General features: G+C 45.7%; 1 protein-coding gene across 1 annotated transcript; it reads left to right on the plus strand.

Moving 5' to 3' along the window:
- The first annotated feature begins 301 nt into the window (after positions 1-301).
- NLRP9 (NLR family pyrin domain containing 9) lies at positions 302-20,253 on the plus strand. Its single transcript, XM_045531831.1, has 9 exons — positions 302-584; positions 4,001-5,552; positions 6,399-6,560; positions 8,704-8,868; positions 14,604-14,774; positions 15,554-15,724; positions 17,468-17,638; positions 18,091-18,261; positions 19,837-20,253. The coding sequence occupies exons 1-9, from the start codon at positions 302-304 to the stop codon at positions 19,967-19,969; spliced, it is 2,979 nt and encodes a 992-aa protein (XP_045387787.1). The 3' UTR covers positions 19,970-20,253.
- Positions 20,254-26,906: the final 6,653 nt, after the last annotated feature.

Consider the following 26,906-nt stretch of genomic DNA (forward strand, 5'->3'; position numbering starts at 1 on the left):
GGCTTTAGCTGGTTATGATCACCCCTAACATCTGACTAAGCATAAACTACGTTTTTAGTTGTTAGCACTGAATTCACATGCGTTCGTGCAGAAAGTTGGAGGGGGGTAATGCTTCCTCCCCAGCTGAACCTGGCCGGGTGTGCTCGCTGCGAGCAATGCCCGGTGTCGGCGCTGTTGAGGCACTCAGGCTGCTGAGACGTAGCTCTGTAACCGTGTCATCCTTTTCTAGGTATTACTTCTTTTTTTTTTTTTTTGAAGATTCTTTTTCCTCTGGAGAAGTCTGAGCTCACAGTCCTGGGACATGACGGCTGAATCTTTTTTTTCTGACTTTGGCCTGCAATGGTACCTGGCAGAGCTCAGAAAGGAAGAGTTTTGGAAATTCAAGGAGCTCCTCAAGCAAGAACCTCTGAAATTAGAACTCAAGCCAATCCCCTGGCCTGAGATAAAGAAGGCTTCCAAAGAAGATCTAGCAAAGCTGTTGGACAAGCATTACCCAGGAAAACAGGCATGGGAGGTGACACTGAGCCTGTTTCTACAGATCAACCGGAGAGATCTCTGGACGAAGGCTCAGGAAGAGATGAAAGGTAAGTGCAGGGTGGAGGGGCAGGGGCCCAGGGAGGATGGCTGGTTCACTGAAGCTTCTCAACAGGAAGGTGATATCACTGCTGAAGGGCTGGCCACCCCCATCAGGTGAGAATGTGCTGTGGGTCAGTGTGAGCCTCGGAGGAGGTAGTAGAAGAGTCACGGGCCAACGCTCGTCATACGTGTCCGCGATGAGCTGGGGATGGACAGGATCCTGATTTGTACGGTTCATCTAAGTATCTCCCCGTTTTTATGCCCCAAGCTGTGTCACTTCTATTGCAGGAGATGACCTGGGGGCTAGTGTCTGCATTGCCAGGTCTGCTGAGATGGAGTTCTAGGATGGGAGTGGCCTGTCCCTTTGACCAGACAGGTGCTAGGGACTAGGCAGAATCCTGATATTAGGAAATAATGGTAGAGATCTTATGTCCTGGGTACTACAGGAAGGATTCTTTGTGCATAATGTCCTTTCATTCTCATCACAACTCAACAGAGGTTTACAAATGAGACTCTGTCTCAAAAAAATATATATATTATGTAAATATTTTTATTATAATATGACCTCAGTCATTCCTTGTGAGAGAATGAAAGGAAAAATACATTGTCCTGAGTTGCTAAGCAGTGTAAACGGAGTTGCAGTCTGGCAACAGGAATCCAAGGCTTCATTTTTCTTGTCTTTAATCCAAAAACTTTAATGCATGGGTTTTTCTTTTATTAATTAGTATATCTCAGGTGCCTGTATTTTGGTACATTGTAAGTGTACCATGAATAATTAATTATAAATTATTAATTTTAGATAACCTCATTTATGAATTTTGTCTCAAGAAATCTTGGCTGTCATCAAAGTTTCATTGTGGACAAATATAGGAAATAGATAATGATAAATCCATTCAATTAAATAACAGAGGGTTTTACGAAGAAAACGTGCATGAATTTAGAAAGATGTCCATACTGTATTGTTCAGTCAAAAACCATATTCCAAAATAGTGCATACAGTGTAATTCCACTGGAGGGAGAAACAGCAGGCAGAGGGATACAGACACAAACCAAACTGTGAACCAGGCTCATGGATGTGTGATACAATTTTAGAATGCCTTTATTTCCTTTCTCTTTATGTTTTAAATTTGAGACGCTTTTGTAATATTAACTTTATAAAAAGTCAAAATCACTGTTCAGAGGCTTGAGTGACTCCTGTGTGGTAGATTGAAGGGATACAGCTGGGGACAGAAGTGGGCGTCACCCCGTCTGTGGTGCTGACCGGCTACCGCACGAGGAGCGCACAGGTGCTCGGTGAGATGGTGCTTGGTACTCCCTGCGTGTAAGTCTAGGGCCCCTTTCTGGTCTGCTTCTGGATTTGAGTATTGTCTGAAATTTGAAAATTCAGGTTATGAAAAGGATTTTAACTTTGCTCCCTTTTCCATTTCTTATCACTAATTAGATAAATTTTGCATGCAATTGTACTTTGCTGATGGGTGACTTGCTCGCATCCGTTTGATTAAAGAGAATGCATAAATAAGGGGGAGGTTATAGAAACAAGGCCAGTTTTAGAAGCAATCGATACAGTTAAAGTCTTCCAGGTTTCTAACTTTTGGCCTGATATAACATCACTGCAAATATCGGATTAAAAATGCAATCCTGGTTCTTAAAATCACCATCCTAAGAGAGACTGTTATCAAGAGGCACCAAAGCCATTGCTATTTTAGCAGTAGACGTGACATATCATCAAAGAATAAATAAAGGAGTGGGGTCTTCATTTCTGTTCCTGTTGCATGAGGATGGCAAAGCTGGCTGAGAATGAAAGGTAGAGTCGGATTTGTCTCTAGTAGTTGGAATAACACTGGATATTTTAACAGAAACACTCAAATCTCAGTTACTATAATATTACTGATTGCAATGAAGTATGTGAGCAAGTAAGAAGTGTATTTTAGGGCACAGGAAATCTACAGCAGTTGTTCTTCCTTGGTGTGGGTCACTCACCCCCAAGAGGTGACCCAGAGTCTCTTGCTCCATCCGTATTTTTTTGCTTTTCCATTTTGAGTACACGGCCTAGTTGTTGGGCTGCCTGCATTAAGCTGGTGTCAGGGGAAACAGCATGGGGCTTGTGCTCAGGAAATTTTTCTGGGCAAGGCCTGAAATTTCACATTTTGCTTCTGCTCACAATCCGCAGCTGGAATTCAGTCACGTGGTCACACCTGACAGCCAGGGGGTCGGGTTTGAAAATGTAGTTTCCCGTCTCAGGGATAATACATGCCTGGGTAGAAGGAAAGGGCACGAGAATGCGCAACGAGGCTTGAAGCAGTGTGGCATGTCACAGGTGACAGGTGTCCCTGCAGAGAGGGAGCGGGAGTATTTTGAGGACCCGTCAGTTCTGTGTGAGAAGGAAAGGAAGTCCCTGATGGCAGCTAAGCTGGTCTTGGCATCACCAAATGTGCCTTTCAGAAAGAACTCCAATAATCTTCATGGGGGTAAACTGGAAATAGGCTCTTAAAGGAATTAAGAAATTGAGCCTCAGCTCCTTTAGGATCCACTTTGTGATGTGAAATTTTCCAAATCTTAACTTGCGTAAAGGCCACATAAAATAGCCTTTTACACAGGGAGTCCCTGTTAAATAATTATTGGAGTAACACGGCCATTTGCTCTGGGAGACGTCTTTGGGTTCTCGTTACAGTGTTCCCCGCTATATCTTTCCCTGAAAATCCACCTTAGGTCACCTGTGGTGGTGCATATTCTTTAATGCAAGGTATGGTCTTTGGCTATATTGTATTTTTTTTTTTTTACCTCCCCCAATTTGTTGCTTTGAGCATGAAAGGTATACACTCAGGGCAGGTTGAAAGGATGAAACGTCCAGGGACACATTTCTGAAATTAAGCACAGTCAGCATGGTCATAGAAATAACTCAGATCGTATGGTTTCAAGACAGATAGAGATGGAATAGACACTGTCCCATAATATTCATTCTTCCGTCTAAATTAGTCAAGTCACATAAACTCTCCCAACACTTCCCTGTAAGTAGGACTAGAACGGCTCGTGATGGGTTTTTGAGGAGGTGAAATATGCAGAATCTACAGTAACATTCTCAGCCCTGACTCCTGGCAGACCCCCAGGCAATGGTGGTGCTGATGGGTTCTGTACTGGGGAGATACGACCCCCCTCTCCCAGTTTGAAATGTAATTTCCACACATTCCCACTTTGCCACAGCCTGGAACTCTGAGGCGGGTTTCCAGTTTTGGTCACGTGCTTCCATGGACGTGATTTCAGATAGATTATGGTCCTAACAAAACTAAGTTAACCGGCCTGGGTATCCACACGTGTACACCAGTGTTTGCACGTGTGTCCCAGTAAGTCTGTAGGATTAGTTCTGCAGAGTAGAGGAGAAGGAGTGTGTTTTTAACTGTCTCATATTCTGTTCTCATTAACTCAGATAAGCTAACCCCACACAGAAAGCATATGAAGGAGAAATTCCATCTCATATGGGAAAAGGAAACCTGTCTTCAAGTCCCCGAGCATTTCTGCAAACAAACCATGAGGAACGAATATATGGAATTGAATGAAGCGTATACTGCCCAGGGGACCGCACCGGTCACTGTAGTTTTGCGAGGTCCTAAAGGAATAGGAAAAACAACCCTTTTAAGGAAAGTGACATTGGAATGGGCAGAAGGAAACTTCTGGAAGGACCGATTCACATTTGTTTTTTTCCTCAATGTCCATGAAATGAACTGTATTGCAGAGACAAGCTTAGTGGAGCTCCTCTCCAGGGACTGGCCTGAGTCTTCAGAGACCATCGAAGATGTTTTTTCCCAGCCAGAGAGAGTCCTGTTCGTCATGGACGGCTTTGAGGAACTGAAGTTTGACCTGGAACTGATGGCTGACTTGTGTGACTACTGGAGGCAGCGGCGGCCACCGCAGATTATCCTGAGCAGTTTGTTGCAGAAAAAATTGCTTCCGGCCTCCTCTCTGCTTCTTGCATTCGGAACAGTGGCTATGCAGAGAAACTATGTCTTGCTGCATCATCCCAAACTCATAACTATCTCGGGATTCTCTGAGCATGAAAGGAAACAGTATTTCTACCACTTCTTCTGCAACAGTAATGAAGCCTCGAAAGCCTTGAATTTTTTGAGAGGTATTAAATCACCGTTTGCCTTGTACCAAAATCCCCTCCTGTGCTGGTTGGTCTGTACTTGTATGAAAGGGCAGCTAGAGAGGGGAGAAGACCTTGCAATTGACTGTGAAACCACCACCTCTTTGTATGTATCCTTTGTAACAAGTATATGCAAAGCAGGAAGTGGGGTCAGCCCCCCTAAGCTGAGCAGAGTCGGGCTAAAAAGCCTGTGTGCTTTGGCTGCAGAGGGGATATGGACTTACACGTTTGTGTTTTGCCCTGAGGACCTCAGGAGGAGCGGGGTGTCTGAATCTGATGCCTCAATGTGGGTGGACATGACACTTCTCAGAAGGAATGGTGACTGCTTTACCTTTAAGCACGTGTCTATCCAAGAGTTTTGTGCTGCTATGTTTTATTTGCTCCAACTTCCTGAAGACAATCCTAACCCGGCCATTGGAAGCATAACCCAGCTTGTAACTGAAATTGTCGCTCAAGGCCGAATCTACTTGATCCAGCTGGGGGTATTCGTGTTTGGACTTTCAACAGAAAAAATCATCCCCATCCTGGAGATGTCCTTTGGTTTTCCACTGTCAAGAGACATAAAGCAGGAAATAACCCAATGCCTTAAACATTTAAGTCAGTGTGAACCCGGTCAGGAGCTGGGTTTCCAGGAATTGTTCAATGGTTTATTTGAAACCCAGGAAAAAGAATTTGCAACAGAAGTGATGAATTTCTTTGACGAGGTCAGTGTTTATATCGGTACTATGGAACAGTTGGTAATAGCTTCATTCTGCCTAAAGCATTGTCAAAATTTGAAGAAATTCAGCTTGTGTATGGAGAATATCTTTCCAGACGACTCTAGATCCGCCTCAGAGTGAGTCCATTAATCCCCCCACCTCCACACACACACACACCCCGTACTTGTAGTTTGCTGCAGTGTGGCGTGGGTGTTGCATGAATCCTTATACTTCTGTGCTTAAAAGCAGGGACATTGTAGTCGGAAAGACTTCCTCAGGAGCCCTGCCACTGCCGTTCCTCAGCTGCCTGACTGTGAGCGCAACTTCTTGAAATTTTTCCTTCTGTAGAAGGAAGAATAAAAGTTGTATCTACTTCCTAGGGCCAATGTGGGGTTAAAAGGCAGGCAGTTTTTACTGTTGTCACACTGTGCTTTTTCCCCACCATAGCATGTGTATTGTGCCCTGGTGACCCCACTGGGAGGGGACTCTTGGAAGCTTGTGCCTGGTGTCCTCTGGATTTTTTTTTCCATGTGATTTTCTCTCTTCTTATTTTGCTTTGTGTTCTCTTATCGGGTTAATATTACCAGCTCATACTTTAGCTGTCAAATGCATACCATCTTTCACAACGTTTTTGGATACAGGTCCCTGTTGAGTGAAAGGTCACCAAATATCAACCGTTGTGCACATAACGATCAAATATTCTCACCTAAAAGGGGAAGAAATGGAGGAAGAATGAGGTTGAATCGTTTGCTGAGGGTGACATAGCTAATAAGTGGTTCAACCCCAATTCCTCTTGCCTCAGGGTCCACTTTTCTTAACCACAAAGCTATGTTGACTCAGTTTACCTGACTGACCTTCTCCCCGTTCAGGCATGGGTGTCTTTCAGTTTTGAGGGGCTTTGGGAATGGTGTTCTGCCTGTTTAGAGAATGTCTTGAATTGAATTTAGCCACTGGAGAATCACACAGTCTTTGTTCTCTCATAGTCACATTAAGAAGCTCACCTATTGGCAGGATCTTTGCTCGGCGCTGAGCAGCAGCAAGGACTTGCAGATATTAGATATGGAAAACTCCACCCTTGACAGTACCTCCCAGGCGATTCTTTGTGAAGCCCTGGCTCAGCCCACTTGCAAACTCCAAAAATTTCGGTAAGTTTGATATCAACATGTCCTTTAAGTAAATAGCAAAAATTTCCTTCTCTCTACTCTGGCCTTTTTGGAAAAGACTACTACCGCGTAAATGCAGAGCTGCAATCCAGTGTGTTAAGTGTAGTGACGTGTAAAATAAAGTCCAGTTGGAGATCTGAAAAGGGAGCAGTCCTGGTAGGATGTGTGGATGTTGATGGGTCAAGAATACATGTTTCTAATGAGTGTGATGCGCACTGTCTGGGGAATGGACACGCTTGAAGCTCTGACTCGGGGGTGGGGGGCATGGGCAATATACATAACCTAAACTTTTGTACCCCCATAATATGCTGAAATAAAAAAAAAAAAGAATACATGTTTCCCAGGTAAAGGAGGAGGAAGAGTGCTGAGGAGGACAGATCAGAAAATAGCCTTGAATTTGTAAAAGAGAAACATAATAAAACTAAGCATACAGAATATGTAGCATTTATAAAACATTTCTTTTGCAGACAGCTGGTTGCTTTTTGTGCAATATTTCCTTTAGCTTCTTTTAATACTTGTAACAATCTTATTATTGTTACCTTTATAAAAATAACGTACTAGAAGGATAGAGGAGCACAGTCATTCGCTGACATTTTGATTATCTTGATTCGCTTGGACCATGCTATTCTTTTTACCCCCACAAGCTGACCGCTTTCAGGTTAAATTTAAGTGTTCCTTCAGCTTAAAGATCACTTCTTCATGGAAGACTTTCTATGCTCCCAGAGCACCTTATACCTTTTTTTTCTGGTAACAGTTATCACACGTCTAATTATGGGCCAATATATTTGTACAGAAAAGAGTTAACATAGCAGGCTTAACACTCCTGGCCCTGGAGAGGCCTGCATGTTAGGTTGATCCAAGGATGTTGGTGTCTTGAGACTTGGATTTGGGGGAGAATTCCCACCCCCTTAACTGATAGAAGTGGTTCACTCTTCCTAAACTGCACCAACAAAGTGGTTTATGATGAATGCTTCGTTTCCCTCTGTGAGTTTTGAGTTTTGGCACATGCTAGGCATAAGATGGCTATGTGACAAGCCCCCAGTAAAAACTCTGGACACTGAGTCTTTAATAAGCTCCCCTGGCAGACAACGCTTCACGTGTGTTGTTAAAATTTGTTGCTGGAGAAATTTATTGTATCCTGGTGACTCTACTGGGGGAGAACTCTTGGAAGCTTGTGCCTGATTTCCTCTGCATTTTTCCCACGTTCTTTTTCTCTTTGCTGATTTTGGTTCATGTCCTTTCACTTTAATAAATCACAGCCACAGGCCGGGCGCGGTGGCTCACGCCTGTAATCCTAGCACTCTGGGAGGCCGAGGGGGGCGGATTGTTTGAGCTCAGGAGTTCGAGACCAGCTTGAGCAAGAGAGAGACCCCGTCTCTACTAAAAATAGAAAGAAATTATACGTACAGCTAAAAAAAAATATATGTATATAAATTAGACAGGCATGGTGGCGCATGCCTGTAGTCCCAGCTACCTGGGAGGCTGAGGCAGGAGGATCACTTGAGCCCAGGAGTTTGAGTTTACTGTGAGGTAGGCTGACCCCAGGGCACTCACTCTAGCCCGGGCAACAGAGTGAGACTCTGTCTCAAAAAGAAAAAAAAAAAAAATCACAGCCACAGTATGACTATATTCCAAGTCACACGAGACCTTCTAGCAGGTCACCAAAGCTAGGAGTGATCTTGCAGAGCACAGCACGTGTTTGTTGACTAAACCTCCATGATGGGAGAAATGACATCTCTGCTCTTTACCCTGGTATCTCCAGCATGTAGCAAAACACAGAGCTTTGTAAGGGCTCAGTAAATGTCTCCTGAATGAATGCACCCTGAAAACGCTTTCTTCATTTTGTGTAAGGAGACTGACTCAGGAATGAATTTCTAAAGATCCCAGATAGATAGTAAACAGTGGACCTCATTGAACTCTTTTTCTTTTTCTTCTAAGCAGCTTGAACCTCTGTGCTTTTCTGGTGCCTAAAGATCCCAGCGAGAAATCATTTATGGGCAGGAATAACCAGAATTCCAAAAACAGTAGAGTGAGACTAAGAATTTAAAGCAGGAAGAATCGTATGAGAGGTGTCTCGTGTGTGCTTGGATCTCATTGCATGACTCTATTTCCTTATGCTTTGCAGGTTTAGTTATGTAAATAACTTTGGAAATAATTTAGACTTCTTTGAGGCAGTTCACACCCCTCACCTGCAATACCTGAGCCTGTATAGCACCAGCCTGTCCTACGCTGATGTCAGGCACCTGTGTGAGATGTTGAAGGACCCAATGTGCAATGTGGAAGAGCTGATGTAGGTCTCTGAATTGTCCATGCCAAATGGTGTTTTTTCCTAATGCCGACTTTGCCGTTTGAATACGCCCATTTTCTTTCCTGGAGGTCATTTCATCAGCCTTTGTCTCTCGTGTTTTTCCATCTTTTCAACTTCCATCTCCCCAGATGTTCTAGCAAGGTGAGCATGGATTCTAGGGGGCAAGGCTTCCTCTCAGAGGGTTTGCTACACCTTTCCCATCTCAGGGACTCCTCACCTGACGGTTATTGTTTCTGCCCTCAACCAACCATGCTAAAACTAGAACTCCATTTATGTTGGTAAAGATATTCACAGAAACTTTAAAAAGCTTGTAAATGATCACAAGTGTAATGTAACCTGGCAGATGACAACACTGAGCTGGAGGGAAAGGGACTTGCCCAGAGTAATTTCTTCGTCTTGGAAATTATTTGGGCTTCACCTATACTATTTGGGTGATTTCTAGGCAGGGCCAATCCATTCCTCCACAGAAAGAACAAAGAGAAGTTACTGAGGCAGCAATAAACAAAATCAAGTCATTAACCCACCAAGACAACATGTTGGTCTCTCTTGGTTCACTGTCTCTTCGTTGTAACCACCGCAAATACAATTGACGGATTCTCGTACAGTCGGTTAATTTCATTGTGTCACAACTGATCAGGAGAAAGAGGCAGGTTCTGTGCGTGAGTTGTTTGCGCATATAGAATTGCTGTAGATCTCATTCATCATTCGAGCTGTCTCCATATCATGGAAATTTTTTTTTCCTTCTACTCTAACTTTCTCAGGGTAACTTACAAAACTCCTTAGTATTTTGCCCCATTTCATAGTTATGCCATTTGCACAGGGTTTTATACATTTATATAAGAACTGAATAACAGATCTGTGGAAAGCAGGAGTGAATCACAGACGTTTTATAGCTGGAAATGTTGCCTTTCGGAGCAAACCAGCTGTTTTCTTGATTGACTTCAGTTTGGTACTGAAGGTGGGCGGTCTTCAAACTCAAGTTCTCTCTCACTCAGTCATTCTCAACAGGGGCAATTTAGTCCCTTAGCGGATGTCCACGTCTGGAGACGGTTTTGATTGTCACAATTGAACGGGGAGGGTGCTACTGACATCTGGTGGGTGGAGGCCAGCAATGCTTCTCAACATCCTACAATGCTCAGGACAGCCCCCCTACCAACACTACAAAGAATTATCTAGTCCAAAACGTTGGTAGTGCAAGCCCAGGAGGTGCTCTAGGATGCATTAGAGTGACATATCTCTTCTGGTGATGGGAGGGGTCAGCTTGGCTAACAGTGTGGGCTGGATATTTGCCTAAATCAACCTTGTACTGGGCAAAAACCATCCAGTAGTATACAGTGGCCCTGGACAAATGTTTTTATGGATACCACTGCCTTACTCTATGTGTGTCTTGATACTTTTCTGGTGAACACCTATTTTTTGACACCAGCCATTCTACTTTGCCATTGTTGTTTACATTTTACTTAAAGATTATAATAGACTCAAAAGAAGTTACAAAAATAGTGCAGGGAAGTCCCATGTACCAATCACCCAGCTTTCTCCAAGGGTAATGTCTTACAAAACTATAGTATGTTATTAAACTAATAATTTACTAATCTAATACACGTAGCTGTTTCTTTTTTTAATTTATTATTTTTTTTTGAGACAGAGTCTCACTCTGTTGCCTGGGCTAGAGTGCCATGGCGTCAGCCTAGCTCACAGCAACCTCAAACTCCTGGGCTCAAGAGATCCTTCTGCCTAAGCCTCCTGAATAGCTGGGACTACAGGCATGTGCCACTATGCCCAGCTAATTTTTTGTATATATTTTAGTTGTCCAGCTAATTCTTTTCTATTTTTAGTAGAGACAGGGTCTCGCTCTTGCTCAGGCTGGTCTCGAACTCCTGAGTTTAAACAATCCACCTGCCTCTGCCTCCCAGAGTACTAGGATTACAGGCGTGAGCCACCACGCCAGGCCTACACATAGCTGTTTTTAAAAAATGTTTTTATGAAAAATCTGGTAAAACTAGACTTAGCATTTTTAAAAACTTTAGTAAAGTACAACTTGATACTAAAATTACATTTCCTTCTGCCTTAAGAATTTCTTTGAATAAAGAAGTCTAATTTCCTATGATTAGATTTCTGTATTTATTGTGAAATCTCCCCACACCTTCTAACAACTCAGTTTTTTTCACCCTGGTAAAAGAATCTTTCTTCCATATTTTCTCCTGGAGACTGGTGTCCAGAGCCTTCTAGTAGAATATGCTGTTTGTATCTGCTCCCTGGCTGTCTTCCTTGTACTTTGTCAATAAGGGCCTCTTCCTCGTAGGATCCTGTTTCCCAGGTTTTCATGCCTCCCTTGCTCTAGATTTAATTATGTTTTTTGTTCTTGAGCTTTACAGAAATGGGATCATATAGGATTTATGCTTTTTATTGGTATCATTTGCTTAACATTTCTGATATTCATATTTTGTGTAGCAGCAGGTTTGGGTTTCTTTTCTCCAGTGTCTTTCCTGTCCTTTTTTTGTTTTTCTTTTTTGCTGAATATTATCCCTGTGTATGAATATACCACAATCCGCTTAATCATCCTGCTGTTGAATATTTGGGCTATTTCCAATGGTTGCCCGTCATGAATAAAGCTGCTATAAACATTCTTGTACATACTTTTTGGGACATAAACATAAGCACACATTTCTCTTGAGCATGTACCCAGAAGTGGTTCTTGGGAATGTGTATGTTTGACTTTGGTAGACATTACAAAAGAGTTTACCAACGTCTTTCCCAGATTATACTGCTATGCAAGGTACCAGTGTTCTACTGGTACCACTTCCTTGCCTACACTTGATGGTGTTGATCTTTTAAATTCTAATCATTTTGGTTGTGACGCAATATCTGGCTGGATTTAATTTGCATTTCCCTAACGACCAATAATTTAAACACCTTTTCATAAGTTTGACTATTTGGTCTTCCTGTTGTGATGTGCTGGTTAAGCCCATTCTTTTGCTGGGTTATTTGTCTTTTTTTAACTGATTGATGGATGCTCTCTCTATTAAATATATTCTGAAAGGAATTCTATGTCAAATATATGCATTCCGAATATCTTCTCTGTGTGGCTTGATTTCTCACATTTTTAACGTTGTCTTTGGATGAAGGAGAGGTTCTTTATCAAAATTAATTTATCAATTTTTTTATGTTTAAGTGCCTTTCATGTTTGTTTAAGAAAATTTTTTTTAAGGCCAAAGTAATAAAGATAACTTTCTATGTATTTTCTGAAAGTCTTATTTTACCATGCAAAATTGAGGCTATGGTCTACTTTGAACGAATGTTTTTGTGTGATATGAAGTTTTTTCTCCATATGAATACAGAACACTGTTGAAAGCCCACTTTTTCTCAACTGAATGACAGTAGCTATCTTTGGAAACCAGATGACCACTGGTGCACGTGTGGGACTGAAAATGCTTCTGTTTTGATTTTATTTTTGAAGATTTTTTTCACACATCACAATTGTACGTTGTTAATGTTCTTGTTTTCCTTTACACTTTAAAGATGTAGTGCTACTATATTTTAGCTTCCATACTTTTTCCTAAATTTAGTCATCAGTATTTTGTCCAACTGAAGGCAGTGTGTTTAATGTGTCTTGTCTCTTGCTAATTTTAAGATTTTTTTCCCCTATCATGTGTGGTTTTTGTATTTCTTTGTATTTATCCTACTTAAAAAAATTCACCAAGCTTCCTATATTTGTGGGTGAATATTTGCCTAGGTTTCTGAGAACACTTTCCCATTATATCTTTAAATATCGCTTCTGCTCCATTTTCTCTCTAATTTCCTCCTGGTCTGAGAGGACAAATCCCCATTATACTTTTAATCAAAAGAGGCTTGAAGAGTGAGGAGCTTTTTAAAAAATATATCAGAATGGAGAAACAAGGAATCCATGCATCCATATTTCCCTATGCATTGATCTTTGAGTAGGACGGAGAAGAGAAATTGGAAGGCAACCATGTAACTTGGCTACAGTTGACCCTTGAACAATGTGGGGGTTAGGGGTGCCGACCCCACATGCAGTAGTAAATCTGCACATAACCATTGACTTCTCCAAAACTTAATTATGAAATAATAGCCCACTGTTGACTGGAAGCCTTACCAATAACATGAACACACATTAACACTTACTTTGTATGTTGTATGTATCATACACTGTATTCTTACAATAAAGTAAGCTATATAAAAGAAAATGTTATTAAGAAAATCATAAGGAAGAGAAAACATGTTATTCATTAAGTGGAAGTGGGTCATCGTAAGTCTTCATCCTCCTCATCTTCACAGTGAGTAGTCTGCTGAGGAGCAGGAAGCGGAGGAGTTGGTCTTGTTGTCTCCTGGGTGGCAGAGGCGGAAGGAAATCCACGTATAAGTGGACCCGTGCAGTTCAAAGCCATGTTGTTCAAAGGTCAACTGTAGCTAGACGTGGTGTGAGACTGATTTGAAGAAATTGGCAGGTCCCTGATTACCTGTCACTTTTAAGCTGCATGAAAGCTCATAATAGGGTTTAACAATCTTGGCACTTGTGATTTTATGATTTATAATAGGCAATATGTATATTGGTCTTCATCCCAGGTTCCTGCCACAGAGCTCCTAAGTCTCTTGGAATTTCTCTGGTGAGCAGAACCTCTTTGATTGTAATGAGGCGACTCTTGGTGGGTTCCTGGATGGAGGCTGTCACCAGAAAGACCCAGCAATGATTAAAAGCTTGGAACTTTCAGCCTCACCCCCAGCCCTAGGGAGGGGAGAGGGGCTAGAAATGCGGTTAATAATCTGTGATGCCTATGTGAGGAAGCCTCTTAAAAATCCTAAAAGTGTGGAGTTCAGAGAGCTTCCGGGTTGGCAAACACATCCACCCATCACACCCCAACTCCATGGGGACAGAAGCTCTTGCACTCCGGGCATGTCCAGACCTCATCCTATATATCTCCTTGTCTGGATGTTCATCTGTATCCTTAATCATTTCATTTATTAAGTGTTTAAGTGTTTTCCTGAGGTCTGCGATCCACTCTAGAAAATTAGTCTGACCCCAGGAGGGGTTGTGGTCAGCTGGTCGGAAGCATGGGCAACACAGCCTGGGGCTGACGGGTGGCCTCTGGGGCACGTTGCAGTCTTGTGGGACTGAGCACTGGCCCTGTGGGTCTCACTCTGACTTCACGTGGACAGTGTCACGATTGGGTTACATTTTAGGACACCCACTTGGTGTCCACTGAAGAAATGCTTCTTGTGGTGGAGGGGAGGGGGAACTTGCTGTACATCCGGTCACAGACGTGTGTGATGCTGAGTGTGTGGGTGTGGGACAAGCAGTGTGGTCTTTCCTGTCTCTTACAGCACTATTGACAAATAATCAGATAATCAGATTTATTGAATTCCAGATGACCCTTTGCCATGGGTTCTGTCCTACGCAGCGATGTTGAGCAGCATCCCTTGTGTCCTCCATGGTGACAACCAACAATATCTCTCCCAGAAGGCAAAATCATTCCCAATCAATAACTACTGGCTTAGACTTTTTGCTAACTTCAGAGCAAAGCCATCAGTGATTAATGAGGAAAGCCACGTAATTATGTCTGTGCTTTCAAAAATCCAGGAATATAGACAAGGGATTGGCAGGGGCAAGATTAGAATTGGAGGTATGGTTTGGTTTATGACTAATCTTGTATAAGCCACCGAAAGCTTTGGTGGCATCTCACGATGTGTCTCCCTTGTAGACTGGGGAAGTGCGACATCACAAGTGAAGCTTGTCAAGATATTGCCGGTGTCCTCATCTGCAACAACAAGCTGAAACGTCTCTCCCTGGTAGAAAACCCTGTGAAGAACAGAGGCATTATGGAGCTGTGTGAAGCCCTGAGGCACCCGAGCTGTGTCCTGGAGACGCTGATGTAAGTGGGTCGGGGGAGGCGTGCTGAGGGAGGTTTCAGAAGTGTGCAGGCTCACGTGGATCCACCCAGCAATCAAATGCTCACTGGGGGACACAGCAGAACTCAGAACCTGTAGATAGACCTGAGTTCCTTCTTCATGCCTCAGTTGCCTCCTCTGTAAATGGATCTGACAGAAAAATAGAAACACCATGACACTGAACCCAGGAGGTGCAAGACCAGCCCTTAGATGCCTCACATCTAATTTGGAGCTCAGTGGATTCTGGTTGTCACGAAGAGGGATGATGTCCCTGTAGGAATAGTGGGTGCTGGGATAGGGGACAGTATAAATAATCAGGAAAAAGGAACTTATTTGACTCCTTTCAGTTCAGGGCTTTGTGTGTTCTGGGTTATTACTGAGTTCCCCCAGTGTCTCCTCTTCTTACTTGTTGCTAACATGCAAAGTGAACTGCTTCCTCTGCTGAGTGGTTGGCCAGGGTAGCAGTATATTTCATTAAGCCATAAGTATGCTCAATTGCAAAGAATGGGTGATTTTGTCCAAGGGCATTCAGCAGGTGGTGATCTGACTTGGAACTGGAATGTGAAACTCTGTTTGTTAGGACACTGTGTTCCACATTCATTCTTCTGTATTTCCATAGCTGCTACAAGTTTTAATCTCCTTATTTTCTCGAGTGACGGCAGAGTACAAGGAACAACTTGAAGGTCTTTTCATGTGGAGTCATGAGAATATTACCATGTAAAGCTCACGTGGGTTGGCAGATTGTGTGTGTGTTCCTTTGCAGGTTAAGGAACTGCGGTCTCACCCGTGTCTCCTGTGACTATATCTCCCAAGCCCTTTTGTGCAACAAGTCCCTGTCTTTGCTCGATCTGGGGTTCAATCTTCTGAAAGATGGTGGAGTAGCATCTCTATGTGAAACGTTGAAGCACTCGAACTGCAACATACAGGAATTGTGGTAGGACTGGCTATGATGTGCTTCAATGTCGGGGTGTCTCTTTTGGATATTGGCTTTCTGGGAAGGAAATAGGGAAGTGGAAGTGCTGTTGTGTGAATGTCTGTGTCTCCCCGGAGTTCATGCATTGACTTCTCACCCCGCAGGTGATGGTATTGGGAGGTGGGGCCTTTGGGAGGTGAGTAGGTCATGAGGGTGGATGGAGTCTTCCACCTTTATAAAGAGGCCCCAGAGATGCCCTTGCCCCTTCCACCACACATAGACACAGTAAGTAGATGCCATCTATGAACCGGGAAGCAGCCCTCACCAGACACTGAATTGTTGGCACCTTGGTCTTGGACTTCCAGCCTCTAGAGTGGTGAGGAATAAATTTCTGTTGTTTGTGAGCCACGTATTTCAGCCTGTGGTATTTTGTTATAGCAGCCTGAATGGACTAAGACAGGAAGAGAATTGTGTCTGCTAAATATGTAACGATATGAGCTGATGGATGTGATTCGTCCAGGAATGTGCAGTGGTGTGCTCACATGGGTCTTGACCAAGGGTGTTATGAGGACACAGAAAGTACAGCGTGTTCCCCTGGAATTGGGTCTCTGGCCCCAGAAAGGCTTGAAATGGAATCCAGGGTGCCCTTGATGGGCCGTGTGAACTTGTGCAGGCGATGCAGCTCTCCCCAGGTGTAACGTGAGGATAACTGTAGTCCCACCTCAAAGAAATGAAATGGCCAGTTGGAATCATGCACATGAAAATCTATTATTAATGACTCTTAATATGCACTCAGTAAATGACAGCAGGAGCTGTAGCATGAGAATCATTCATTCCTTCTGGGAACTAGAGACTCTTCTGGGTGGATAAGGTAGATGGGTGAATGAAACACTCCCCCATCCCTGTTCTCGTGGGCTTCTATTTACTTAGTGTCATCTACACACGTGCACGTGTGTGTGTGTGTGAGGTTGCACACATGTGTGCATGTGTGTTTGTATTGTGGTTTCTCAATCTTGGCACTCTTGACATTTTGGCCCAGATCACTGTCTATTGTGGGGGGCTATCCTTTGCTTTGCAGGGTGTTTAGCAGCATCCCTCATTTCTATCCACGGGATGCCAGTAGCACTGGTGTGGCAAACCGAAAAGGCTCCAGACACTGCCAGATGTCCCTTGGAGGGCAAAAATCATGCCTGCCTGAGAGCCGCTGACACACACGCACACAAACGTATGAGACATATGCGTATATGTATGGATGTGTGTGCATATGTGTACACACACATCTGTCATCTGTGTGTCACTCATCTACCATCTGTCCATCCGCCTTCCACCTAGCCTCTGTCCTCCACCTACCATGTTTCTGTCACCTGTGTGCTGGCAGGTGACAGTACTGTCGGGAATCACAAGCATGGGGGGTGGAGAGGGATTGGGGACATGATATCATATAAATAGGGGAGGCCTCACCGAAAAGGTGACATTGGTGCTTAGATTTGAAGGCAGTGAGGAGGGAGCTCTGCGGACAACTGGGGCAGGGGCATTTTGGCCAGGAGAGCAGCACAGCGAGGCCCAGGAGGGGAAGAGCCGGTGGGGTGGAGCAGGGTGGGGAAGGGGGAGAACTGAGAAGTCGCTGCTGCTTTGTTGTCATCTGAGAAGCACTTGGGTATTTCTTGCTTCACATGAATAAATTGGAATAAGCCGGGCCGTTAAAGACTGGACTTCCTGAGTACACAACGTGTTTGTGTGTGTGTGTGTGTATTTCTCCCCCAGGTTGGCGGCTTGTGACCTCACTTCTGTCTCCTGTAACGACATCTCTGCTGTTCTCAGTTGCAATGAAAGGCTAAAGACCCTGAAATTTGAGAAAAATAACTTACAAGATGCTGGCGTCAAACGGTTGTGTGAGGCTCTGAAGCATCCGAGCTGTAAATTGCAGTGTCTTGGGTGAGTGTCTGCCTTTATCCTTGTGGGAGAGCTTCCCTATTTGAAGAGTAGGAAAAGCTTGGAGGTTTAATAGGATTACAGGGAAGCAGTTTATAAAAATAAGTCTATCTGGAACAACCTGATAAGTGAAATGCCGTCCCAGGGTTTGCTCAAGCTTGGTACTGTCAACATTTGCGACTGGGTGGCTCTTGGCTGTGGGGCTGTCCTGTGCATCAGAGGATATTTAGCAGCATCCTCGCCACTGTCCACTAGCTGCCAGTAGCGTCCCTCTGTTGGGACAATGTCACCAGACATTGTCATCCATCCACCAAGGCACAGTCACCCTGGTTGAGGACGGCTGGTCTGGACGGTGAAGTCTCTGCTCAGAGACACGGAGCTGGTGTGGAACAATGTTGTGCTGTCCAGCCTGCCCAAAGCCACGGCCATTTCTCTGCCGTGCCTCCCTTCTGCAGGCTGCAGATGTGTCAGCTCACCACTGCCTGTTGTGAAGACCTCGCCTCAGCCCTGACCGTCTGCAAAACACTGAGGAGCCTGAACCTCGGCTCCGTTACCTTGGACCATGATGGGGTGGTGGTGCTGTGTGAGTCCCTGAGCCACCCGGACTGCGCCCTGCAGATGCTTGGGTGAGTGGACGCTGTTTCCCCAGGTGGCGCATGACTTCAGAGCGAGGTTAGTCCCTCGTCAACCTCAGCAGATGGCTGACATTGGGCTGGAGTGTTCTTTTTTGTGGGGGCCTGTCCTGTGCATCGTAGGATGTTGAGCAACATCTTTGGCCTCTATCACCTCTTTAGTTGCCAGCAGCACTTCCCTCCCATTGTGAAATATATCAAAATATCTCCAGACATCACCAAATGTACCCTGGGAGACACAGTTGCACCAGTAGAACCAAAGCTCTGCTGTAAACACTGTCTCCTACCTACACTGCCCATGAGTGTGCAACACCAGCTCAGAGCTGGAAGGGGTCCTATAAAACTCTGTTCCACAACCCCGGGGCCACAGCCTGGGACCAGTCTGTGGCCTATTAGGAAATGGGCTGCACATCACCGCCTGGTCTCCAGACCCCCCACATACACCCTCACCCCCTTAGTCCATGGAAAAGTTGTCTTCCATGATCAGAGTCTTGACTCAGAAATACATTCAATAAAGAGCAGCAGTTAATGTTCTGAAAATTATATTTGCATTCAGAGTGTACCTATTTGACATCTGTGGATGGGTATTTGAATGCTTGTTGGCATGACGAGCTGAGGGTCTGGCCATGGACAAAATGGTTCACTTCTCTGCCCTCATGCCCTTTACTCTGTACTAGGATGGGAGGGGTGATGTGTCAGAGTAACAGGTGAGACACTGAGCAGCGCTAGGGTTGGGGGCACAGATTGGCGGGAGGCTGCGTTCAGGGCAGGACCTGCTGAGGAGGAGGCAGGAGGGTCTCTGGGCTGATGTGGACGGAGATCCTGTAGAGCCAGGCACAGGTTTAAGCACCCGAGTACATTAACTCACTTTATCCTCCTAGCAGCCCACGGGGGGCACTCGTATTGCCCTTCCTTACGGAAGAAGATAACCATGCCCAGAGAGGAGGGTTCTTCTGCCTCAGGGCACGTGGCCAGGGAGGGGTTTACCCAGACCTTGAAAGTGGCTGTGCAGGCTCCAGACACTCAGTTCCAGAGAATATGCTTGACCACAACTGCTTTCAAGCTGGCCTTGAGAATGTCTGAAGTATTGATGGATGTAGCATGTCCTTTAAATTACCTCCCCAAAGTAGGTGGGGTGTAAATAGAAGAAGCTAAATATTGATAATTATTGAAGGTGGTGTTGGGTACATGAATTCATCATACTAGTCTCTCTGTATGTTTGAAAGAAGTCCATAATATATTATTTAAGTTAAAAAAAAACACACATTACACATAAGGAACAACAAAAGTGCCTGGGCATATAAACATCCGATGAATGGAAGTTGTCATTGTTGCATAACTTCAAATTTTTTTTTTTACTTAAATCTTAACTTCTTGATACATGACTTACATGGACTTTCACTGCACATCAGATTCTGTAGGAAAGATTCCTGCTTTCCCTTCAAAATGTGTGCTTTCCACACATTCTCCCTGGTCTTTCTAGGGAAGAATGAAGAAGAGAAGGAGGCATCGGAAGGCAGAGAGGCAAGTAATTGTGTGCAAAGGAAATTTTTATTTCTGTCTTTCCAGGCTGGACAAGTTTGCATTTGGTGAGGAAACTCAGAGGCTGCTGACAGCCGTGGAGGAAAAGCTTCCCCACCTGACTATTTCCTATCAGCCGTGGGTGGATGAGGAGTACAAGGCCAGGGGTGTGCTCCTCTGACGGGGGCACCCTGAACTGGTCTTCTCACGAGGGCTTTTCCTGCTTCACGTGTCTCCTGCTGGCGTGCCCGGTCCTGTGACTGCACGTCCTGGCACTGGGGGCTGTGACCCCACGGCTCCTCCGTGACAGTCGTGGCAATGCAATTATGGAATGTGGTTCAGCGCATACGTGGTTGTCTTTGTCTTGGTCCTACACTCCCTTATCTTTGGAATTTTCATCCTACCCTGCAACATTTAGAAGAACAAACATGTTGGATGAATGCTGAACACTTTGGAAAGCAGGGCTTTATTTTCTCAATGGATGTCTTGGTGTGTGGGAGGTTGCATTTGAAGGAACCACAATCCTCTGATACTTCTTACTTGGAAGTGACGCTAGGATGTGATTATATGGGTGTCCCTAGAGCCAACATCCACCCAGACTTTCTAGTTTGTCCAGATTTATATTTGATCATTTTTTCTGGTCTAATAAAAGAAGCATTTCCAAATCTCTGCTTATCCGGTAGTATATGACACTCCAGTAGAATTTTTAAAAATTCAGTATTATCTTTTACAAATGTATCTGCAGAGTTTAGCATTATTTCTTTTTTCAAATAGAAACACTCCCCTGTCATAAGTAAACATTCCCTGGTTCTCCGTTGCCTCTACAGTAAATTATTCATGCCTTATTGGCCTGGTATAGAATTTGTATTATATTATTGCTACATGATATAAAAGTAAGGTGACACAGAAGCTGGATTATATAAAATCAATTCCAATTATATGGGAATACAATTTCACATTCCTCTGTAAATGAGGGACTCTTCAGATACTTGGGAAGACTTGAGCAACATTACATGGATTTTAAGAGTAAGAAATGAGTACAGTGGCTCAGATGAAGAAATTTGGGGATTGTAAAGATAGGAGGTATATTACTCATGTTGAGTGTGCCCATGAGTGTGCAACACCAGCTCAGAGCTGGAAGGGGTCCTATAAAGCTCTGTTCCAGAACCCTGGGGCCACAGCCCAGGACCAGTCTGTGGCCTGTTAGGAAATGGGCTGCACATCACCACCTGGGCTCCAGAGCCCCCACATACACCCTTACCCCCTTAGTCCATGGAAAAGTTGTTTTCCATGATCAGAGTCTTGACTCAGAAATACATTCAATAAAGAGCAGCAGTTAATGTTCTGAAAATTATATTTGCATTTAGAGTGTACCTATTTGACATCTGTGGATGGGTATTTGAATGCTTGCCGGCATGATGAGCTGAGGATCTGGCCATGGACAAAAGGGCTCACTTCTCTGCCCTCATGCCCTTTACTCTGTACTAGGATGGGAGGGGTGATGTGTCAGAGTAACAGGTGAGACACTGAGCAGTGCTAGGGTTGGGGGCACAGAGTGGCGGGAGGCTGCAGTCAGGGCAGGACCTGCTGAGGACGAGGCAGGAGGGTCTCTGGGCTGATGTGGACAGAGATCCTACAGAGCCAGGCACAGGTTTAAGCACCCGAGTACATTAACTCACTGTATCCTCATAGCTGCCCACGAGGGGCACTCGTTTTTTCCATATCCAGGAAAACCCGCAGTTGGTGTAGCTCAGTCACTCAGGAGGCCACCCCAGGCACAACGCTGGGGAAGACATCCTTTCCGTGTCTCAAACTCAGTGTTCAGAATGCAGATTCTGGAGACAATAGGATCCTCCATTGCCAATTAACAGATTCTTTGCAAACACCACGCTTTGCATTGTCTCATGTTGTCTCCTAGCAATGGAAGCCAGAGGTGAACCAAAAAGGCCAGGACCAATGGTGCATACCTGGATCTCTTGGCATACTCTGGACAGTCCTGTTTGAAATTCTCACGTTGGACATTCCTCAGGTTGTCAGAAATGACAGAATCAGCTGGCTGTGCCAACATTGATGCTCATATCTGCTGAAGAGGCACAATGGCTCAGCCAGTGAGCAGACTACATGGCTCAGTCTTCACTTTGAATATTTTCATAAGTGATGTCTGTACTTATGTGCAAAGTAGATGTTTTTTTCTTTTCTTTTTTTTTTTTTTTGAGACAGAGTCTCACTTTGTTGCCTGGGCTAGAGTGAGTGCCGTGGCGTCAGCCTAGCTCACAGCAACCTCAAACTCCTGGGCTCAAGCAATCCTTCTGCCTCAGCCTCCTGAGTAGCTGGGACTACAGGCATGCGCCACCATGCCCGGCTAAGTTTTTCTATATATATTTTTAGTTGTCCAGATAATTTTTATTTCCATTTTTAGTAGAGACCGGGTCTCACTCAGGCTGGTCTCAAACTCCTGACCTCGAGTGATCCACCCGCCTTGGTCTCCCAGAGGGCTAGGATTACAGGCGTGAGCCACCGCGCCCGGCCCAAAGCAGACGTTTTGATCACATGACACATTCTATCAGAACCCTAAGAAAAGAGAGTGAGATGAGGATATTGCAATGAGTCTGAGTTCTACAATCAGATCTTTCAAGGCTTAGGTCTCAGCTGTAGCAGTATTGTGCATGCTGTGGGGTTCAGAGAAGGTTGTCTATTACTTTCAAAGTTATACTAAAATGACCAAAGAGATTGGTGGTGAAACAGGCATCTGTGATGCATATATCACATAGACCAAGGGTGGTCAGACTTAAATGTCAACCCCTTCCCTGGAGACCCCAGCCTGCTGGGGAAACAACAGTATGAGCACATCACACTGTCACTTTCACCCTCAGCAGCAGGTATGCTGGGGACACAGCCCAGAGGCCACAGGGGAGGGACAATTGTGAGAACCGTGGTTGCCATGCTGGAGGTGGCTTTTTAGATTGGCTGTGAGATGTCACAAGAATCGAGCAGATGATGAAATCAAGTAAGGAAGAATGAGACGGTCTGGGAGTGGCATGTGCTCAGGGGACGGAAGAGTAGAAGGGGAGACACAGAGACAAGAGTTAACAGGGAGGGAAAGGACCATGGAGGGGATGTCAATGCAGATTCCTTTCCTGGCACTGCAGCACCCTTGGGTTCATGAGCACGTTGGTTCTCAGCCGGGGACTAAGTCCTTGACCTTGGAAACCGGCTTCCCCTGCAGCCAGATGGGCCTGACCTTCACCGTCAGAAATACTGACACATTTGGGACGTAACAGAGACTCCTCACTGAACTACTCCTGCAGTGCATTAGTGCAGAGGAAGCACCAGATGTGTCCGCATTTAGATCACATGGGTTTCTCCGGATAGGTCAGGCAGTTCAGACACTTGCTGGTTGAAACATTTCAGCCACAGCCACACAGCTGGGGGGTAAAGAAAGCCCATGAAAAGAGGGTTTGATGAGTTTAGTGCATAGGAGCATCTGAGATTCCATAGTGCTTTACATGACAAGTGTCACTTGCATCCACTTCTGGCTAGCCCCAGTGCTCACTAGTGAGGTTATAATGTAAAGAAAGGGGGTGAGAGACACGGCCCACCATTGCCCTTTTGGTGAAGTTGGGGAAGCGTCCAGACTTACAAGGACACTCCCGGTTGCCTACAAGTCCAACTGGCTGCACCAGGAATCCATAGCAGGAGCTGAGCCATCTCTAAGAGGAATCCAGAGTATCACCAGTATAATTTGCGTGCACAATTCAAATTAACCTGTAACCATCCCATAGTGCAGAAATGAAGGAGACCGAATTGAGCATGACTAGCACGGAAACACTTGACACTCAGCCAATGTGGGCAAAAAAAAAAAAAAAAAAATTACTAACCTACCCATATTTTCTATCATTTAACTGCACTTAAAGAAAACTTAGAATTCAAAAAAAGGGATTGTATGACATTAGACTCACTTTACTCCCCATGACTTTTCTCTGGCCTGGGAGGCTTCCATAAGCAGTATACTTCTTATGAGAAATTCTTACCTGGCACCTTCCCTCGGGGCCTCAGGTGACTCCCGGCGCCCCATCGCCCCGTGCCCGCTCAGCAGAGTTCATCCCACCACCGTGGGCAGCCACGCCCGTCCACGGTGTCTCCTGCCAGCTCGGATCCCAGGAGGAGGGTCCGAGTGTTGGCTTCTCGCCCTGAGGCCGGCCCCCCAGCTGGGACCTGCGAAGCCACCCAGAGCTCTGCTCAAAGGGGTCCTGGGAACAGGACAGGGAGGGTGTGACCCTCGGGCCCGGTGCACAGCCTCTTTCCACCGTCCGAGAAGGCGCAGCTGGTGCCATCTCGCCCTCCATCCGCGTCGACGCCCGTCGGTGCCCCGCCCGCTCGCCCCGTCGCGCGGCCAAAGCCTGCGAAGCCCCGGCCGGGACGGCTTTGCCCCAACTGCGCATGCGCCGGGCGCTGTCACAGCGAGGGCGGCTGTTGCCTAGAGGCGCGTCCCTAGGACGGGAGCCCCCTGCGGCCAGGCGCGTCCCTGCCAGGCTCTGGCCTGTTCCCTCCAAGACCCGAGGCAGGGGATCGTGCGCGGTTCCTAGGAGCGGAGGAGGAGGAGGGCCCAGCGGGCTGAAGAAGCCTCTGTCGCAGCGGCCGGGAAGCACCTCGGGACACACCGAGGGACCATCGATGGCTGCCTCACGCCCGCCTGCTGGCTGTGCACGTGCGTCTCCACGGAAGCGCAGAGCCGTCTCGCCCCTGGCACGGAAGGCTGGCCTGCCCGTGTGCCCGCGTGCCCGTCTGTACCCAGGGGTCCTTCCTCCCCAGCCGCCGAGCCCCGCTGTCTCAGGACCTGCCTGGGTACCTGTGGCTTGTGTGGCAATGCGTGTGAGTGTGTCTGTGTGTGCCTCTGTATGTGTGCTGGCTGGTGGGCGCGACCCTCCTGCCTCGTGGGCCTCGGGGCTCCCCGAAGTCACCTTTCCTGGTGGTGAGCCCCTCGGTGTCCTTCCGCTCAGACTGTGGGGCCGGGTGGCATTCGTTGTCCGTGGTGTTCCTGCTCGGGGGTGGTTTGGCTTGGTCCCGTCGTGGCGAGCCTGGGCGGGGGGCACCACCTGAGACCCGGAGGAGTAGGAGTGACCTGGCCGCCAGGAGGTGTGTGTCACCGTTCCCATGCGAAGACGACGACACCCAACCCGACGACAGCCACCACCTCACCAGGAAGTCTGGGTGCTAGGGAGAGGCGTGCCCTGAAGGCCAGGAAGGCGATTCTTCTCCCCTTCGGCCTCCTGCCCTGGGGATCACGCCTGCCTCGTCTGACTGAGGCTGGATGGCGGAGAAGCAGAGACCACGGTGGGAAAACATCTTGTCCTCCACAGGGAACTTTCTGGCTAGCTCAGCCATCCAAGGTGGCATCCCCGTGGCGGTGGGCATCGATTTCTCCTGCCTAGGTCCCAGCCTGTACACCGACACTATGCCGCCCTGTCTCTTCTCATCCTGCGTGGCATCTGTCCTTGGACCTTTAGCTTTTGGGTGATTTTACATTCGTGAGTGTTCATTGTGCTGATCCGTGGGTAACACTCTTGTCTTGGTGAGTATCCTCAGTCTTTGCTTATCTGAGAAGGTCTTTATTTCTCCTCTATATACAAAACTTAGTTTTTCAGGGTACAAGATTCTAGACTGGGCATTATTCTGCTTGAGAGGAGTGAGAATGGGGCCCCAGTCTTTTCTTGCTTGTGGGGTTTCAGTTGAGAATTCTGCTATTTTTCGGATGGTTTTTCGTAGCCAAAGCAATCTTGAGCAAGAAGGACAAAGTGGAAGACATCACACCACCTGAATATAAAGTATACTACAAATAGCAGTATAAAAAGACAATGCCATTATATAATAGGGTCAACATAACAAGAGGATATAAAACCGTAAATACTTATACACGCCAAACCGCAGAAGCCTACCATGTTATTAAACACTAGAGCTTATTTCTTCCAACTCTGTGTTTGTGCCCACTAACCAATCTCTTTACCCCCCACGCTCACCGTCCCCAGCCACTGGTAACCAGCACTCCACTCTGTCTCCACGAGATCAACATTTAGCTCCCACATGTGAGTGAGAACATGTGATACGTGTCTTCCTGTGCCTGGCTTCTGTCACGTAACAAATTGACCTCCAGATCCACCCAGGTTGCTGCAGATAACAGGATTTTATTCCTTTTAAGGACTGAGAATTTTTACCATGAAAGTGTTGTACATTACATCAAATGCTCTTTCTCTATCAGTTGAGAGGATCATGGATGATCTTGATTTTTCATTTATTAATGTGGTGAATGACATTGATTTATTTCCACATGTTGAACCACTTTTGTTTTCATGGCATAAGTTCCACTTATCGTGAGGTATTAATATAACCTCTTAATATGCAGCTAAATGTGGTTTGCTGCTATTTTGCTGATTTTTGTATCTGTATTCATACGGAATATTGGTGTATAGTTTCCTTTTTCGTGATGTGTTTGGTTTAATATCAGGGTAGTGATACTCTTATAGAATGAGTGAGAAAGTGGTTTCTGCTCTTCTATTAATCAGAAGAATTTGAAAAGGATTGATGTTAATTCTTTAAATGTTTGGTAAAATTTACCAGTGAAGCCATCTGGTCCTGGGACTTTATACTTGGGAGGTTTTGATTATTCAATCTCCCCATTGGTACACATCTAGTAAATTTTACCTTTCTTGAGTCAGTTTTGGTAATTTCTGTGTGCTGGGAACTTGTCCATTTCACCTGGGCTATCTGATCTGTTGGCACACACTTGTCCCTAGCACAGTGTTGTAGTCGTTGCTTCCGTGGAGGGGTGGAGGCTTAGGGTTCACTCTGAGGAGGGCATCACTCCTGCTTAGCAATGTGAAAGAATTCCAGTGTTACATCTCTAGATTCCTTAATCGTTGCTTTTTCCTAATTACATTTGTCGAGGATTGCTGGGACCAATCATCCAGAAAACAAAGACAGTCTGGACATCGCTGAGAGGCACAAGGAAGCAGGGCTCCCTGGGTGTCCTGGGAAGCAAACTGTCACCTCCCTGCAGAGCCACGTGGACACCAGGGTGACCTGAGGGTTCTGAGGAGGGAAACACTGGCTCCAATTGGTGT

The sequence above is a fragment of the Lemur catta genome, chromosome 19 (assembly GCF_020740605.2).
Source record: "Lemur catta isolate mLemCat1 chromosome 19, mLemCat1.pri, whole genome shotgun sequence".
Classification (NCBI taxonomy): Eukaryota; Metazoa; Chordata; class Mammalia; order Primates; family Lemuridae; genus Lemur; species Lemur catta.